This window comes from Rhinopithecus roxellana, chromosome 21 (assembly GCF_007565055.1).
Source record: "Rhinopithecus roxellana isolate Shanxi Qingling chromosome 21, ASM756505v1, whole genome shotgun sequence".
NCBI lineage: Eukaryota > Metazoa > Chordata > Mammalia > Primates > Cercopithecidae > Rhinopithecus > Rhinopithecus roxellana.
This window is the reverse complement of record NC_044569.1, coordinates 9,169,588-9,188,098: the sequence shown is the minus strand read 5'-3', so window position 1 is coordinate 9,188,098 and position 18,511 is coordinate 9,169,588. Positions and strand designations below refer to the sequence as shown.

General features: G+C 37.1%; 1 protein-coding gene across 13 annotated transcripts in view; it reads left to right on the top strand.

Annotated features, from left to right (window-relative positions):
- ANKRD12 (ankyrin repeat domain 12) overlaps positions 1 to 18,511 on the top strand; it is a 138,445-nt gene that overhangs the window by 72,387 nt on the left and 47,547 nt on the right. For 12 of the 13 annotated variants that reach the window (XM_030926015.1, XM_010373410.2, XM_010373420.2 and 9 more), the window contains 2 exons: positions 2,818 to 2,960; positions 8,279 to 8,426. In XM_030926015.1, coding sequence (XP_030781875.1) covers positions 2,818 to 2,960; positions 8,279 to 8,426 — 291 coding nt within the window. Of the gene's footprint in view, positions 1 to 2,817; positions 2,961 to 8,278; positions 8,427 to 18,511 lie in introns of those variants that run through there. The other variant, XM_010373421.2, reaches the window with a different exon arrangement.

Here is an 18,511-nt window from a genome sequence, read left to right as displayed (position 1 = left end):
TTCTAAAAAGTTAAAACATATGCATACAAACATAGGCTATACATAGCACCATTCAGAGTCAGGAGAAATGTAAGCTAACATAAAGATACAGTATTAAATCATAACTGCATAAAATTTACCGTAGTACATGTTGTACTCCTGTAATAATTGCATAGCTACCTCCTGTTGCCGTTGTGGTGAGCTCAAATGTTGGGACTGTCTGCTTAAAACACCATGTGTGACTGACACAAATCATCTCCACATAAGCAGTTCATCTCTCTAGTAAGTTGCATGCCACAGTGAAACATCTGATTCTTGCATATTTTTCATCGTGTTTAGTAGAATACTGTAAGCCTTGAATAACACCAGGGGACCCATTTTAAGTACTCCTAGTGATACCAGAAGTGCTCCTAAGAAACAGAAAAGTTAAGACATTAAAAGAAAAAATTGAATTGCTTGATAATGTACTATAAATTGAAGTCTACAGCTGTGGTTACCTGCCATTTGAAGATAAATGAATCCAGCATAAGGACCAGTGGAAAAAAGGAAAGGAAATTTGTGAAGCTATTGCTGCATCTGTGCTAGTGGGTTTGAAAACTGCACTTTTTTGTAAAACATTCTTTTGTCTCATGCAGCTTTTATGTGGATGCAAGATTGCTTAAAAAAAAAAAAAAAAAAAAAAAAAGGTGTACCTCTAGATTAGATTGAAGAAAACGTGAAGTAATGATACAACAATTTTAAGGAAGGTGAAGGATCTAAAGCTGGGGAATTGAACGCCAGCGAAGGATGATTTAATAATTTTAGAGCAAGGTTTAGTTTTTAAAAAAATGCCCAGATAACAGGCGAAGTGGCTTCTGTCCATTGATAAGCAGCAGATGAATTCCCAGATACCATTAAAATCAGTGAGGAGAAAGGATATCTGCCTGAACAGTTTTTTAATGTGGACAAAGGTACTCTATTCTGGGAAAAAGAAAAATCCACAAAGGACATTTGTTAGGAAGAGAAGCAAGCACCAAGATTTAGGGCACGAAGGGATTAGCTAACTCTCCTGTTTTATGTAAATACAGCTGGGTTTATGGTCAGGACTGCCCCCTGAACCCTGAAGGGAAAAGATAAACCCAGCTGCCAGTCTTTTGGTTATATAACAAGAAGGCCTGGACAGTGAGAAGTCTTTTCTGGATTGATGTCATTAATTTCTTCCCGAAGTCAGTAAGTACTTTGCCGGGAAGGAGGCTGTCTTTTAGTGTCCTCTGGCCTCCCAGAACCCTATGAATTCAACACCAGAGGCATTGAAGTGGGGTACAAACACAGTGTTTCTAAACCAGCCTCTAATTAGAGGGTCATAAGGCACTTTAAGGCTCATTACACAACGCTGTAGAAGAGAACTCCGATAGAATATCATGAAAGTCTGGGCCGGGCGCGGTGGCTCAAGCCTGTAATCCCAGCACTTTGGGAGGCCGAGACGGGCGGATCACGAGGTCAGGAGATCGAGACCATCCTGGCTAACACCGTGAAACCCCGTCTCTACTAAAAAAATACAAAAAACTAGCCGGGCGAGGTGGCGGGCGCCTGTAGTCCCAGCTACTCGGGAGGCTGAGGCAGGAGAATGGCATGAACCCGGGAGGCGGAGCTTGCAGTGAGCTGAGATCCGGCCACTGCACTCCAGCCCGGGCGACAGAGCGAGACTCCGTCTCAAAAAAAAAAAAAAAAAAAAAAAAAAGAAAGAAAGTCTGGAAGGGATTACACCGTTGAAGCCATCGTTGTTAAAGAAAAAGCTGTGAAAGCTCTCTCCTCCTGGAGAAAACTGTGTCCAGATGTTGAACATGACATTGCAGGATTTACCACAGAACCAGTCAAGGAAATCATGAAAGAGATTGTGGATATGGCAAAAAAGGTAGGGGGTGAAGTTTCAAAATATGGATCTTGGAGAAATTGAGGAGCTAGTAGATACCACATCAGAGGTATTAATAGGTGACTTGATGGAGCTGAGTGCTTCCAAACCAGTTTCAGGTGATGAGGAAGAAGACAGAAGAAGCCATGCCAGTAAACAGATTGACCTTAGAGGTTTCCAATAATTTAAGGTTGCTTTGACTTTTTTTTTTTTTTTTTAAACATGAGTGCTTGTATGATCCAGGCACTGAAACTGAAGCAAACAGTGGAAGAAGGACGGTGGTACTGTGTTAAAACATTTTTAGAGAAATGAAAAAGCAAAAACGTCAGACACAAATTACAGTGTATTTTTGTAAAGTTACACCAAACGTGCCTGCCTCTCCCACCTTTACTTCTATCTCTTCTCCCTCTGCCACCTCTGAGACAGCAAGACCAACCCCTCTTCTCCCTTCTCCTCAGCCTACTCACCGTGAAGATGATGAAGATGACCTTTTTGATGATCTACTTAATAATAGATTTTTCTTACGATTTTGTTAAATAACAATTTTTCTCTTGCTTTTTTGTAAACAGTACAATATTTAATATATATACAAAATATGTGTTAGTCAAACTGTTCATGTTACTGGTAAGGCTTCCAATTAACAGTCAGTTATTAGTAGTTAAATTTTGGGGAGTCAAACATTATATGTGGATTTTTGACTGCATGGGGGTTAACAGCCCTAACCTTCACCTTGTTCAAGGGTCAACTGTAAGATTATCTTGAATGAACCTTCAGTAAATTGGTGGTGTTCTTAGATATTTATTTTTAGTAGCTTCTTTATCACTTCTTTTTTCTTTTGCACGATGTGCAATTTTAGAATTGATATGTCATACATAGGTATGTATATGAAAAGCATTTATTTTGAAGTAATGCAAGTGAATCATGTTAAATCAATAATCTAACTTTAGGTTGGACACCACTGCATGAAGCTTGCAATGTTGGATATTATGATGTTGCTAAGATACTTATAGCAGCTGGAGCAGATGTTAACACACAAGGATTAGATGATGACACTCCACTCCATGATTCTGCTAGTAGTGGGCACAGAGATGTAAGTATGATAGAAAAAAATCAATAATACACATTTTCAAAATATAAATTCAACCCAAAGTAATTTCATTTACTTCTTAGTCATATGATCCGTGTCATATTCCACTCATTGCTTGATCAACTCATCTATATTTTGTTTTCCCTTTTTTCTACTTTTTATTAGTTCATAGTTTAGATTTAGCATTTTCTTTTCATAAAACCCATTTAATTTAACAGTTGATTAAATAATTTGGCAAAACTTTTTTTTCAAGGCATTGTTTTATAAGACAATTGGATGTATTAAAGTGTATATATACTTTATTTTACTGTATTATATATAGTAAAAATTGTACAGTGTTGAATTGCCTATCTTTTGAAAGGCATTTTACTTTAGTTGAGACAAAAATAGAATTTGGAGTAAAGATAGATACAAGTGCAGTTCTGGCCTGGCCGGTTTACTAACTGTGTAATCTTGAGCAGGTTACTTCCCTCCTCGGAACTTCCGTTTCCTCATCTTTAAATTATATGATAAATAATACCTGTCTAAAATTGATGCTTCGAAGGAGAAAAAAGACACTACATGTAAATGCACATTGAAATTTAAGATGGTCTAGAAATATCGGGGTAAAAGATTAAAAAGCTGCCTTTATGGGTGCAGTCAAATACACCTAAAATTCAGAAATTAAAAATGCTATTTTTCTCAATTACATTTTTATAAGGCATTTTTCCATATTTCTTAGTAAAGATCTCTTATTTTGAATGAAGAAAAATGTAGCCTATAAATAATTTTTCTAAACTGATTCTTGCTTACCAGTGATCTACTCTTTTCTCTGTGCTCCGTTGGCGATTTGTACAAACGTATGTCATAGCATTTACTACCTTATTTTTTAGTGGTATTCTTGTCTAGTGTCATGTTTCTGGCACTAGACTGCAAATGCTACTGTGCATGGTGGCATTTTGTGTTGTTTTCTGTTATTTACTCTGGAACTGCTTGTCACCTAGAAATGTTCAGTAAATCCATCATGGATGCACTTGTAGACAGATGGATAGGTAGATGAATGGGTAACTGAGGATAGGCAGAATGACAAAAACTTAATCCATCAGGCCCGACAACATGTAGGGTACGTTGCCCTTTCCTCTGAATTTATTGGAAACTGACTTATTTTCTGGCTTTGATATTTTAAATATTGCCCTTTTAAAAAATATTATTGATAGTTTACCAGGAATGAATGATTTTCCTTTGAATATGATAATAAAGGTTTCCCGATTTCTAAGTGTAATTTTAAAGAATTGTGCCTGTGACTAAGACATGGTTTCTGTGAACACAAGTTTCTAAATACGCACATAGCTGCAGAATATTTCCAGAAGCTGACCTTTTGAGCTCATGTACTTACAAGGACTCACACTATTTCCAGTCTCTTCCCAGAGGCAGGGACCTTTGCTTTTCCTCCTGCCAACATGCCTAGGATAGTAGCAGTCACCATTCAAGAGCTACTGAGAGCTATTTTCTCCTTGTTCCTTTTACTTGTGCCTTAGGAGGAAGAATGAGAGTCATGAAAAATTCATTTCTGTATATCCATAATGTGTATTTCTGAGCCACTCCCAAATAATTAGATTTCTTTCTTTCAGTAGTAGTCATGACGGCTTCAGCCATCCATAAAGCGTTTTTAAGATGGGAAAAGCAGAAATACAACAGTTCTGTAGCCAGGTCTAAATTATTATAGAGAGGATTGACACAGCTTGCTAAGAACCTAATTTTTGACTTGTTTGTAAATGTGTAGTAATTCCTAAAACTCTTTTTTTTTTTTTTTTTTTTTTGAGACAGCATCTTGCTGTGTCACCCACACTAGAGTGTAGTGGTGCAGTCACAGATTACTGCAGCCTCAACCTCCTGGGCTCAAGCGATCCTCCTGCTTTAGCTTCCCAAGTAGCTGGAGTACAGGCATGCACCACTATGCTAGGTTAATTTTTAAATTTTCCTTGTGGAGACCCTATGTTGTTCAGGCTGGTCTTGAACTCATGAGCTCAAGCGATCCTCCTGCCTCAGGCTCCCAAAGTGTTGGGATTATGGGTGTCAGCCACCGCACCTCACCATAATACACATTTTAATACTAGCCTTATTTCTAGTTCTATTTCAGATACCTATCTTCTTTTGTCATCATTTTTACCTACTTCTAATTGTTGACTGTTACGTTTTAAGCAACTTTAAGAACAATTACTTGCGTTTAAGGATGATATGTAAAATCTCGATTATTTGATTTAGGGTGTTTGTAACATGAATGAACCAGCTGTACCTGATTCTTCATAGTCATGTAATAAGTATTTATTGATGTATTTCTGATGGGGATAGAAAGTTTTCAGCAATATCAAAATTCTTTATTCTGTTTTCTCAATATAGGGCTGTAGTCTAAGGAAATCAGCCTAAAATTGAAAAAATTTCAACTCATAAAGATATCCACTGCAGTATTATTTATAATGACTAGAAGATTTTTTTTTTCAGTTACTTTCTCAAATCCCTAAAATGACAGTAAGGGGAAGTTTCAAAGGACGTAGACCCACAAGTGCAAAGAACAGAAGAAACAAATATTTTGGAAGATGGAAATTGGAGAAATGAGCAGTTACTGATGTAGAACAGGGTTTGACAATTTTTTTCAATAAAGGGCCAAGTAGTAAATATTTTAGGCTTTGCAGGCCACATACTCCCTCCTTCACCTCGTCTCTCTCCTTCAACTCTTCTCCTTCAACAGTCCTTTAAAAATATAAAAACTGTTCTTAACTGGCAGACCAGATTGGCCCGTAGGTCATAATTTGCCCATCTCTGATTTAAAAGAGACAAGAAAATTGAAACCAAAGCCATTACAACACAGAAGCCTAGAAAGAAAAAAAAAAAAAGCTTAGGAATTGGTAGCACCAATGACCTCTGGAAGTGCTTCTTAAGATATGACGGGAAACAGCTATTAGATAAAGGTTTTTTTTAGCCCTCACATCCTCTCCCCAATTTTACACAGCCCAGTAATTGCACCTCTCTCACCCTGGTAGATGAATATGGAGATAAGTATCAGGGACAATTGTTCTTCACCAGCAGATTTGGAAACCTAAAAGTTGATTTTAAAAGTTGATCTTTTAAAATCATAAGCATGTGTAATTTGATAAAAATTAAACAGTTACAGTTGGTATGAGTAATTTGTTTTCTCTACACATTATTACATTTCACATTTTCTGCAGTAATCTAGAAAAATTTTTTTCTTTATTCATTGTGAATCATTCTTAATTCATTACAAATTTCTGATTTCAGCATCTTGTTTTAAATTGTTCCTTTGATGGTAAATGCAGTTAATATCCATCTCTTTCATGTTATTCATTTAAGTATTTTTAAAGGTGTGATATATTTTCTAAGTACCAGAAAACACCATAGTTATGTCCTCGGAATGCAGAGATGAATAGAGACTTGATTTTATATGAAGCTTATAGTCCAAGGGGAGAAATGTGTTAATGAATTGTAGTATGGGTTTATGTATGATAGAATAGAGACTTGATTTTATATGTATGATAGAACATACCAGTGTTAATGGAAATACACAAAATATCAAAACAAGAAGAGATGGTAAGGAGGCAGAATCAGTAACACCGGGCTACCTCTTTGATGTAGAGTATGAGTGAAAAAGAATTAATGATGACTCCCAAATTCTGGCTTCAAGGCTTCAGTGACTGGGTAAATTTTGGTGGCAGTTATTGAGAATGGAAATAGATAAAAGATAATAGTACAAGTTTAGTGAACTCCATTCAGGTCCTGTTGGTTTTATGCTTTTGTGTTAAAATACACATACAATCAGGTGGATGTATCCAGTGAATATTTGAATGTTTGGGTTTGGAGCTCGAGAGGGCTGAGAGAGAAAACAGTTTTGACAAGAGAATGAATGGGTGGATCTCATAATTGTCATCACATTCAGAGTGGATAAGTTCTCCAAAGAGATGATATATGTATTAGAGCGTGAGAAAGTATATCAAGGACAGCATCATAGGGAAACCATCATTGGTTTAGATCTTTTCAGGTCTTAAAAGAGCCATTCCGTAAGATTGATGGTAGCAGAGTTGCAGTGAAAGAGTGAAGGGTCAATAAGTAACAGCTGCAGGGGCAGATGCCTTTTCAGGAGATTGACAGTGAAGAAGAAAGATTAGCTAGGGGAAGAGGACATAGGTTTCAACAGAGTTTCCTTGTTTTGTTCATGTTTTATTTCTTTAATGCCATTATTTTTTTAAGGTGCAAGAAATATGAACTGTGGAAAGATGGGCTACTAAAAAGGAGCCAACCAAAAAGAGGTTAAAACTATGAAAGGAAGAAGATATGAAGAAAAAATAATAACTAACAGGGCAGATCCTGGTTATGTGGAACTTGAAGCTTATGTAATTTGTTAGAGAAGGAGAGAGGGCCTTTCAAAGTGATGACTACAAAATTAGATAACAGCATCCTTCTGTAAGGACCCATGAAAGTGAAGGATCTTGAAGTTTAAGCTTTGGAGTCCGTGATACTTACAGTTCCTGGGCTATAGGAAATAGAGGGCCGGGCGCAGTGGCTCAAGCCTGTAATCCCAGCACTTTGGGAGGCCGAGACGGGCGGATCACGAGGTCAGGAGATCGAGACCATCCTGGCTAACATGGTGAAACCCCGTCTCTACTAAAAACTACAAAAAAAAAACTAGCCGGGCGACGTGGCGGCGCCTGTAGTCCCAGCTACCCGGGAGGCTGAGGCAGGAGAATGGCGTGAACCTGGGAGGCGGAGCTTGCAGTGAGCTGAGATCCGGCCACAGCACTCCAGCCTGGGTGACAGAGCGAGACTCCGTCTCCCAAAAAAAAAAAAAAAAAAAAAAAAAAAAAGGGAAATAGAGTAAGATTAAGAGCATTGACAGTGATATTAGCCTAAAGCAGAAGGGAAATACTTCTTTGAAACTTTTTCTAGGATACATATTTCAAGAGGCCAGGGAACTTGTTATTTTTGTTCATTGGTTTATTAGCAGAACTCGGAAGTGTAGTTATTATAGGTTCTCAATAAATATTTGACTTTATGATGGAATAGGATGAAAAAATGATGAGATTAATTGCTAAAGTAACCCAGTTTAAATTTTAAGGAGGAAATTTTTTTGTAGTAGTTGAGGTCATCAGATAGGGGAGTGTCAGTGAAAATGGATCTTGAAGAGAATAACAATTTAGAGTAGATGGTGAGGGATGGATTCAGAGTAAATGAGATAACACTCAGAAGGATAGTATGACTATTATCAAGAGAATGGGTGCAGTGATACAGTCTGTGAAGGGACTAAGTCGTCTTGCTTTTTATTGTTGCAGATAGTAAAGCTGTTACTTCGTCATGGTGGAAATCCATTTCAAGCTAATAAACATGGGGAGCGTCCAGTGGATGTAGCAGAAACAGAGGAGTTGGAGTTGCTACTAAAGAGAGAGGTGCCTTTATCTGATGATGATGAAAGCTACACAGGTTTGTTTCAGATAATCTACATTCATCTAGTTCGTTTGACATGATATTTGATAGAACGTTCTGGATTCATTTATAATATACAAAACGTTTGCAAAACCTTAGAATATTGCTGACCAGCTAGAATCATGCTTAGCTAACTAGCTAAGAATGATGAAGTTAGTAACCTAGGTGTTTACTACATATACCCTGTGTGAATGGAGTCATAATGCCATTGCCCCATTTCTGTTTTCTATAAATTGCTGAAATATTCATTATTACTTTTAAGCCTGCTGCAGAACCTCTCCCCATGCATAGCTACCACCACTGCTACTCTGACTTCTTTTCATTCTGTTATAAATTACAGAGCTACTAACCAAACACTTCATGTCTTTTTCTGGTGTCCTGGTGTTAACGAGTCATCTCTGTGGTTTTACTTTTGTGATTTAGATGGTTGATTCTGATCATTGTTGCGGGGAAGGACAATTTTTTTTTTTAACACAATTTTTTTTTTGAAGATAAAAAAACCTTTACTGTGTTGAAAGTCGTCTTTATATAGAAGGGGTTTACCATATTTCAGGCAAAATTCAATGAAAAAGAGTTTCATCAGTCTTACAGATGGCTGTTTCCTCATAAAGTCTTAAATAATTCCTATAAATAATTAGGTAATGTTACTTTTATATTACACATGAAGGAGTAAAAACCATACTTTACTCATATAATGTCAGCCATTGCCAGAAGGCAGTGGATCATTTATAGTTTTGAGGCAGAAAGTTCTACCCTTTATTTTCATGTAATGTAGTTAAATTATCTTTCACATGGAAAGGCAATTGAAAGAACGCACCTTCTGAATATAACGTTTTACTTGTTGAACAAAAATTGTGAATATACTCCAACTGATTAAGAGATGATGCCAAATTATAAACAAAAAAAAATGAAGTCATGGAATAAAAACTTTTGGCAGTGAGCACTGATTACAAACAAGATGTTTAAATAGCTGTGGTAAATATTGTCAAATTGAATGTAAGTATCAGATCATACTTGAAAAGGGAAAAATGAAAAAATTTAATTATCTGAAATTTAAATACAAAATTAAAACCAACAACAACGTTTGAGAGGTGATGATAAAAGTATAGTAAACTCAGGGCTGGGTGTGGTGGCTTATGCCTGTAACCCAGCACTTTGGGAGGCCAACCCAGGCAGACTCACTTGAGGCCAGGAGTTCAAGATCAGCCTGGCCAACATGGTGAAACCCCATCTCTTTTTTTTTTTTTTTGAGACGGAGTCTCGCTGTGTTGCCCAGGCTGCAGTGCAGTGGCGTGATCTCAGCTCACTGCATGCTCCGCCTCCCCAATTCATGCCATTCTCCTGCCTCAGCCTCCCCCGAGTAGCTGGGACTACAGGAGCATGCCACCATGCCCGGCTAATTGTTTTTTTACCCCATCTCTACGAAAAATACAAAAAAAATAAAAATAAAAAATGCTTTTGAAGACAAAGTAAGAATTTCAGTATTGACATTAGACAAAGAATTAAAGTCAGGAAATAGTGCATGACAAAAGATAATTTTGTGATAAAAGCATATGAACAAAGCAAAGATAAAAGTGTATTACTGCCTTCTTAATTGAATGTAGCTTTTGTTTGGGGAAAAAAAATAAGAAAAGTGTACTGCCTTCAGCACTAGATAACACTGTCGAAATATAGAAAGCGAAAGTTGTTAGAAATACAAGATAAAATTGACCAGAAACAGAATACTAGTTGGAAACTTTTAAGTTTTTTTTTTTTTCAGCACATGCAGTTTCTTATTAAGTAGAAAGTCTCAGTTATAGACATTGTATACATAACCATTTGTACTTCTGTGATGAGACCAGAGTTGTTCCGTGTTCAGTAAAAGTTCATAGTTACCTTCATTAAACTTGGTAAGAATGAAAATAAATGAACTTAAGAAATCAAGAAGAGGAAATAAAAGCAGATCCACAGAGAAAAGCAAGATAATAAAGAGCACAATTAAATGACTGGAAAACAAATTTTGTAAGTATTATATAAAGAAACAAATGTCTTAATATTTCTAGACGATACAGCAGAATGAAACCAGGAGTTGCTTTTCTGACAAGATTAACTAGAACATCTAGCAAATCTAATTAAGGAAAAAATGAGTGGAAATTCATAAACATCACCGATGAGTAAGAAAATGGATAGAACCACAAAAGTATAAAATATTTTTTTCAGACTTTAACAGAATACTGTATATAGATGTTACCAAAAAAATTTAAAAATGATCAACACAGAGCAGACAGTAACACAGAAAGAGGGATAAGAAGGGAGAAAGATTGGAAGCCAGAGAGAAGGGTAGGTGTAGGCAAACTCAGGTTGCCATGCTGTTAAAATGGTCTAATGGTATAAAAGTAGAAACAGCTGCAGCTTTTTTTTTTAAGCCAGCAAAATCCTGATACTTTGAGAAGGGAAGACTACAACTAGAAAACTGCAGAACAGTCTTCAGTTTAACACAGTAATTAACATACAGAAGTGCTTGAATAAAAACTGCCCTATGAAATTGGTAAAGATTTAAGAAAAATAGTATTCAGATGTTGGTGAGCTTGGAGTGATGTTGGCATCATACACTGTTGCTGAGAGTGCTGTCTGGAAAACAGTTTGTTAATAAGTGTGAAAAATTCAAAAAGATGTAACCAGAAGTGCTGCAAAGATATAACCAGAAGTGCTGACTGTATATATGTGTGTAAAGCTGTTAACATATTAGTGCTTATAATAAAAAGTTAGAATGACTTAAATGCCCCAAAATGGTCAGAGAAATAATTTTTAAAGTTTATGTATCTTGTGTAGCCATTGTGTTTATAAATTTTTCTAATGATATAGTTAAGTTTCTTCTATATACCGTATATACCAAAATATAAGATGATCTACATTTTCCTCCAGTAAGAATTAAAAAATTAAAAAGTCTTGTGGGCTAGGCATGGTGGCATGTGCCTGTAATTCCAGCTATTCCAGGAGCTGAACCCAGGAGTTTGAGACTAGCCTGGGCATTAGAGCAAGCTCCTGCCTCCAAAAAAAAAAAGAACACCTCTTCAGTAATTAAGAGGCAGCAGATGGAAATAAAGATTTTAAAAAGACAAAAGGCTTGTGAACTATTTGAATAAATAAACAATATAGGGATAAAATAGTCATCTATTTAAAGTATTAATTTGGCCAGGTACGGTGGTTTATACCTGTAATCCCAGCACTTTTGGGAAGTCGAGGTGGACAGATGACTTGAGCCCAGGAGTTCAAGACCATCCTGGGCAACAGGGTGAAACCCCATCTCTACAAAAAATAAAAAAATTAGCCAGGCCTGGTGGCATATGTCTGTAGTACCAGCTATTCAGGAGGCTGAGGTGGGAGAATGGCTTGAGCTCAGGAGGTGGAGGTTGCAAGGATCTGAGGTCGTGCCACTGCACTGCAGCCTGGTTGACAGAGCCCGACTATATTTTAAAAAAAAAAAGTATTCAAATATATACATTTGAGATAACATATGTATTAATGTAGAAATACTAATTTTCCCCCTACTCTGTCCTGAAATGATTTTGTAAAAACTGTTCACATATTTTGAAATCAATGCTTCATCAACACGAGAACCACCTTTTAGCCACGACTGATTTTCCATCTTAACTTCTCTGTCTACAACCTTAGATACTCAGTACTTTTGAAATCCAAATATGATGCCATAGGAAAATTTATCCCAAATTACTCACTTAAAATTTGTGCTTTTTATAACATAACCACTTACAGTACTTTTTAAAATATCCCCATATGTTATTACGAAAATATTCAAACATGTAGCAAAGCTCAAGAATTGTATAATGAGCATCCTGTACCCACTAACTACATTTAACAGTTGTTAACCTTTTGCTCTGTTTCCTTTATTACACTATCATATATCTATCCATCAATCCATATTATTTTTTGATACATTTTGTAATAAGTTGAAGACATTCCTAAGTATTTAAGCATGCATTCCATTAACTAGAGTTTAAATTTTTTTGCAATATTCATGATATAATTCTTAAATATAATGTATATATGAGTTTTTGAAATGCCTCCACCTGTATAATCCAGCACCATCAAGATGTAGACTGTTTCCAAGGCCGGGCACGGTGGCTCACGCCTGCAATCCCAGCACTTTGGGAGCCTGAGGTGGGTGGATCACCTGAGGCCAGGAATTCAAGACCAGCCTGGGCAACATGGTGAAAGCCCATCTGTACTAAAAATACAAAAAATTAGCCGGGTGTGGTGGTGCATGCCTGTAGTCCCAGTTACTCAGGAGGCTGAGGCAGGAAAATCACTTAAACCTGGGAGGGAGAAGTTGCAGTAAGCCGAGTTCGCACCATTACACTCTAGCCTGGGCAACAAGAGCGATGCTCCATCTTAAAAAAAAAAAAAAAAAAAAAAAAAAAAAAAATTTCCATCACTCCTGAAAGTTCCTTGATACCCCTTCCTAGTCAGTTCCTGCCCCTTCCACTGATAATTTTATACCCATCATGGTAAACATGATTAGACAGTAATGACTGATGGCTGATAAACTTGGGAGGTGGATTTTTACATACGCTTTTCAAATCAGAAAGGGTGGGTAGAGGAAAAACAGACCAATGATTATATAGTAGAGTAATCCAGCAGCACCTAGACTGTGTGATCTCTATGTACATCATCAAAGGAAGGAGATATGCCCTTATCTGCCTCCAGATGTGATACCTAAGAGGGATATAACATCACTTTATTAGTATTACAGCTGAGAATGCATCATCATGAGAAGTGCTCTTTTTAAAAAAAATAAAGCCAGTTGGCCGGGCGCGGTGGCTCAAGCCTGTAATCCCAGCACTTTGGGAGGCCGAGACAGGCGGATCACGAGGTCAGGAGTTCGAGGCCATCCTGGCTAACACGGTGAAACCCCGTCTCTACTAAAAAAAAAAAATACAAAAAGCTAGCCGGGCGAGGTGGCGGGCGCCTGTAGTCCCAGCTCCTCGGGAGGCTGAGGCAGGAGAATGGCGTAAACCTGGGAGGAGGCGGAGCTTGCAGTGAGCTGAGATCCGGCCACTGCACTCCAGCCTGGGCGACAGCGAGACTCGGTCTCAAAAAAATAAAAAATAAAAATAAAAAAAAAAAGCCAGTTTTATGTCATGAAAGATTAAGAAATGGCAGTTATCATAAGAGACCAATAAAGGCAGTAGAAATATGCCAAATTATCTCCTGAGATGGTAATTAAAGGCAATACCTGCTCCTAGACTGGATCCTGTACTGGAGGGGAAAAATGATTATAAAGAACATTATTATTATTAGATCATTTAACAAGGAAATATACAGTAGATTGGTGTCATATCGGTGTAAATTTATGAAGTTGACTACTGTACTGACAGAAGAGAATATTCTTGTGTCTTAGGAAATACTAAAGTATATATGGTTTAGGGCCATGATGCATTTAATTTATACTCATATACTTCAGAAAAAGATATGTAATATATATACATATATATAGAAAGAAAACAAGTTATAAAGCAAGGAGGTAAAACATTAACTGGATAAATCTGGGTTACAGATATATAGTGTTCAGTATTTTTATTTCTCTAACTTTTTGTGAGTGTGAAATTATTTCTGAATAAAATTAAATATATATACAAATAACTAAAAGGAATGACTAAAATAGCAATTATCATTCCTACCTCCCAGATTATGGTCTTAAAAGTGTTTTCTACAAAAAGAAAACCAAGATTTCTTAGAAGATGATTCCAGGTCTGGGGCAGGAAATATCTGAGCTTGGAATATGTTAAAATTCCAGATTTCAGGGAAGCTATCAAAGACTAATACAAGATCTTACCGAAAGGTGTTAGGAGACAATTTGGAGCAGTTTTGTGTTGACCAAAGATGGGACAGTGTGAGCTTCAAGAACAGTGTAAATTGCCATGGTTTGAAACCCATCAAATATGTTGAAACCCAGGAGTTTATAATGATGATTTCCCGCTTTTATCGCTGTATAATAATTTGCATATTTATGGGGTACATGTGAGTTTGTTACATGCAAAGAATGTATAATGATCAGGGGAGGGTAATTGGGGTATCCATCACCTTAAGTGTGATTTTTATGTGTTGGTATCATTTCAAGTCATCTCTTCTAGTTACTTTGAAGTACACATAATATTGTTACTAAGTATAGTCACCTTAATCTGCTATCAAACATTAGAACTTATTTTCATCTAACCCTATGTTTGTATCCACATCCACTGCTTCCCCAGTCTCCCCCACCAATCCCCTTCCCATTCTTTGGTATCTGTCATTCTAGTCTCTATGTCCATGAGCTTAAGTTTCTTAGTTTCCACATAAGAGTGAGAGAACATGCTGTATTTGTCTTTCTGTGCCTGACTTACTTCACTAACTCCATCCATGTTGCCGCAAATGACATCCATGTTGCCGCAAATGACATTATTTCATTCCTTTGTGTGACTGGTTTCCTTCCTAGTGTATGTATGCACCACATTTTCTTGATCCATACATCCATTGATGGGCATTTAGGTTGACTCCTTACCTTTGCTGTCGGGTTCAGTGCTGTGATAAACGTGTAAGTGCGGGTATCCCTTTGATGTACTGATTTCCTTTCTTTTGGATAGATACTTGGTAGTGGGATTGCTGGATTGTATTCTATTTTTCGTTTTCTGAGAAATCTCCAAACGGTTTTCCATCGCAGTTGTACTAATTTACATTCCCACTGACAGTGTAAAAGAGGCTCCCTTTTCTCCACACCCTCGCCAGTAACTGTTATTTTTTGTCTTCATGATAATAGCCATTCTAACTGGGGTGAGATGCTATCTCATTGTGATTTTGATGCCTTTCCCTGATGATTAGTGATGTCGAGAATTTTTTCATATATTAGCCATTTGTGTATCTTTTTTGAGAAATGTCTTCAAGTCCTTTGTCCATTTTTTAATGGGATTATTTGGAGTTTACTGTTGAGATACTTGCATTTCTTGTATATTCTGGATATTAGTTCCTCGTCAGACGAGTAATTTGCAAATATTTTCTCCCATTCGAGAGGTTGTCTCTTCACCCTCTTGATTCTTTTTGTTATGGAGAAGCTTTTTAGTTTGATAGCCCTGTTTGCCTAGTTTTGTGTTTGTTTCCTGTGCATTTGAGGTCTTAGCTCTAAAATCTTTGCCTAGACCAGTGTCCTAAAGAGTTGTCCATGTGCTTTCTTCTACTAGTTTTATAATTTTGAGTCTCACATTTAAGTCTTTAATTCATTTTGAGTTGACTTTTATATATGGTGAGAAATAGGAATCCAGTTTCATTCTTCTGCATGTGGTTGTCCAGTCTTCCCAGCACCATTTATTGAAGCGAGTGTGCTTCCCTCAATGTATGTTGTTGGTGGCTTTATCAAAGATCATTTGGCTGTAAATATGCAGATTTATTTCTGGGTTCTTTATTCTGTTTCATTGGTCTCTGTGTCTATTTTTGTACTAATGCTGTGCTCTCTCAGTCCCTGTAATATATTTTGAAGTGATGCTTCCAGCTTTGTTCTGTTTGCTCAGGATTGCTTTGGCTTTTCAGGCTCTTTTTTATTTCCTTACATGTTTATGGATTGTTTTTTCTATTTCTGTGAAAATGACATTGATATTTTGATAGGGATTACATTGAGTCTGTAGACTGCTTTGGGCAGCCTGGTCACTGTAATGACATTAATTCTTCTGATCCACGAGCATGGAAGGCTTTTCCATTTGTTTGTGTTTGCTTCAGTTTCTTTCATCAGCGTTCTGTAGTTTTGCTTGTAGAGAACTTCCACCTGCTTGGTTAAAGTTATTTCTGTTTTGTTTTGTTTTGTTTTGATAGCTATTGTAAATGAGATTGCCTTCTTGATTTCTTTTTCAGCTGTTTCATTATTGGTGTATAAAAATGCTACTGATTTTTGTATTTTGACTTTGTATCCTGCAAAGTTACTGAATTTGATTATCAGTTGTTAGTCAAATGTGTTTTCTGCTTGTGTTGAAATTATCATATGGTTTTTGCCCTTCATTCTGTTTATGTGATGTATGACGTTTATTGACTTGCATATTTTGAACCATCCTTGCATCCCTGGTATAAATTCCATTTGATCATGTTGTATTATCTTTTCGATGTGCCATTGGATACAGTTTGCTAATATTTTGTTGAGGATTTTTACATCTGTTCATCAGGGATATTGGCCCATCAGGGATGCTGGCCTGTAGTTTTCTTTTTTTGGTGTGTCCTTGTCTGGTTTTGGAATCGGGGTGATGCTGGCTTTGTAGAATGAGTTAGGGAGAATCGCCTCCTCTTCAGTTTTTTGGAATAGTTGCAGGAGGATTAGTGTTAGTTCTTCTTTGTACTAATTGGTAATTCTTTGTACTACTTTGTAGTAATTCTTTGGTAGAATTCTGCAGTGAGTCCATCTGGTCCCCAGCTTTTCTTTGTTAGGAGACTTTTTATTACTGAATTGGTCTGTTGAGATTTTCTATTACTTTCTGGTTTGATTTTGGCAGGTTGTATATTTCCAGGACTGTATCCCTTTCCTCTAGGTTTTTCAGTTCGTTGTGTTTAGTTCATAATAGTCTCTGGTGATTTTTGGTATTTCTGTGATATCAGTTGTAATATCCCTTTTTTATTTCTGATTTTGTTTGGATCTCCTCTCTTCTTGGTTAGTCTGTTAGCAGTTTTTCTTTTCAGAGAACGGATTTTTCATTCCATAGATCCTTTGCATTTTTTAAAGTCTCTGTATTCTGTTTAGTTCTGCAGTGCTCTTTATTATTTCTTCTGCTAGCTTTGAGGTTTAGTTTGTGTTTGCTTTTTTTAGTACCTTGAGGTGTGTGTCACTAGAATGTTTATTTGAAATATTTATTTGTGTTTATTGCTATAAACCTCTTTTTTTAGCATTGCTTTTGCTGTGTCCCCAGGTTTTGGCATCTTCTTTTTTTGTTTTTTTCTTCTTCAAGACAGAGTCTAGCTCTGTTGCCCAGGCTTGAGTGCAGTGGCACGATCTCGGCTCATTGCAACCATTGCCTCCCAGGCTCAAGAGATTCTTCTGCCTCAGCCTCCCAAGCAGCTGGGACTACAGATATGTGCCTCCACACCTGGCTAATTTTTTTTTTAATTTTTTATTTTAGTGGAGATGAGGTTTCACCATGTTGGCCAGACTGATCTTGAACTCCTGACCTCACGTGATCAGCCCACTTCAGCCTCACAAAGTGCTAGGATTACAGGCATGAGCCACCATGCCCAGCCTCCGCTTTCATTTGTTTCAAGAATTTTTTTTATTTTCATCTAATTTCTTCATTGATCTAGTGGTCGTTCATGAGCATATTTTTTAATTTTTGTGTATTTGTATAGTGTTCAAAGTTCCTCTTGGTATTGATTTCTAGTTTTATTCCATTGTGGAATACAGTGTGATTTCAAGTTTTAAAAATTTGTTGAGACTTGTTTTGTGGCCTAACATGGTCAGTCATATGTTCCATGTGCTGATGAGAATATGTATTCTGCAGTTGTTGGATAAAACGTTCTGAAAGTGTCTGTTAGGTCCTTTCGTCTGAAGTCCAGTGTAAGTCCAGTGTTTCTTTATTTTCTATCTAGATGATCTGTCTAATGCTGAGAGTGGTGTGTTGAAATCCCCCACTACTACTATGTTGGAGTCTGTCTTTGTATCTAGGAGCATTTGCTTTGTAAATCTGGGTACTGCAGTGTTGGGTGCGTATATTATTTTGAATTGTTATATTATCTTGCTGTAATGATCTCTTTATCGTTATATGATTACCTTCTTTGTCTTTTTTTAAACTTTTTTATACTTAAAGATATTTTATCTGAGCCGGGCGTGGTGGCTCAAGCCTGTAATCCCAGCATTTTGGAAGGCCCAGGCGGGTGGATCCCAAGGTCAGGAGATCAAAACCATCCTGGCTAACATGGTGAAACCCCATCTCTACTAAAAATACAAAAAATTAGCCAGACGTGGCTGAAGGCGCCTGTAGTCCCAGCTACTCGGGAGGCTGAGGCAGGAGGATAGTGCAAACCTGGGAGGTGGAGGTTGCAATGAGCCGAGATTGCGCCACTGCACTCCAGCCTGGGTAACA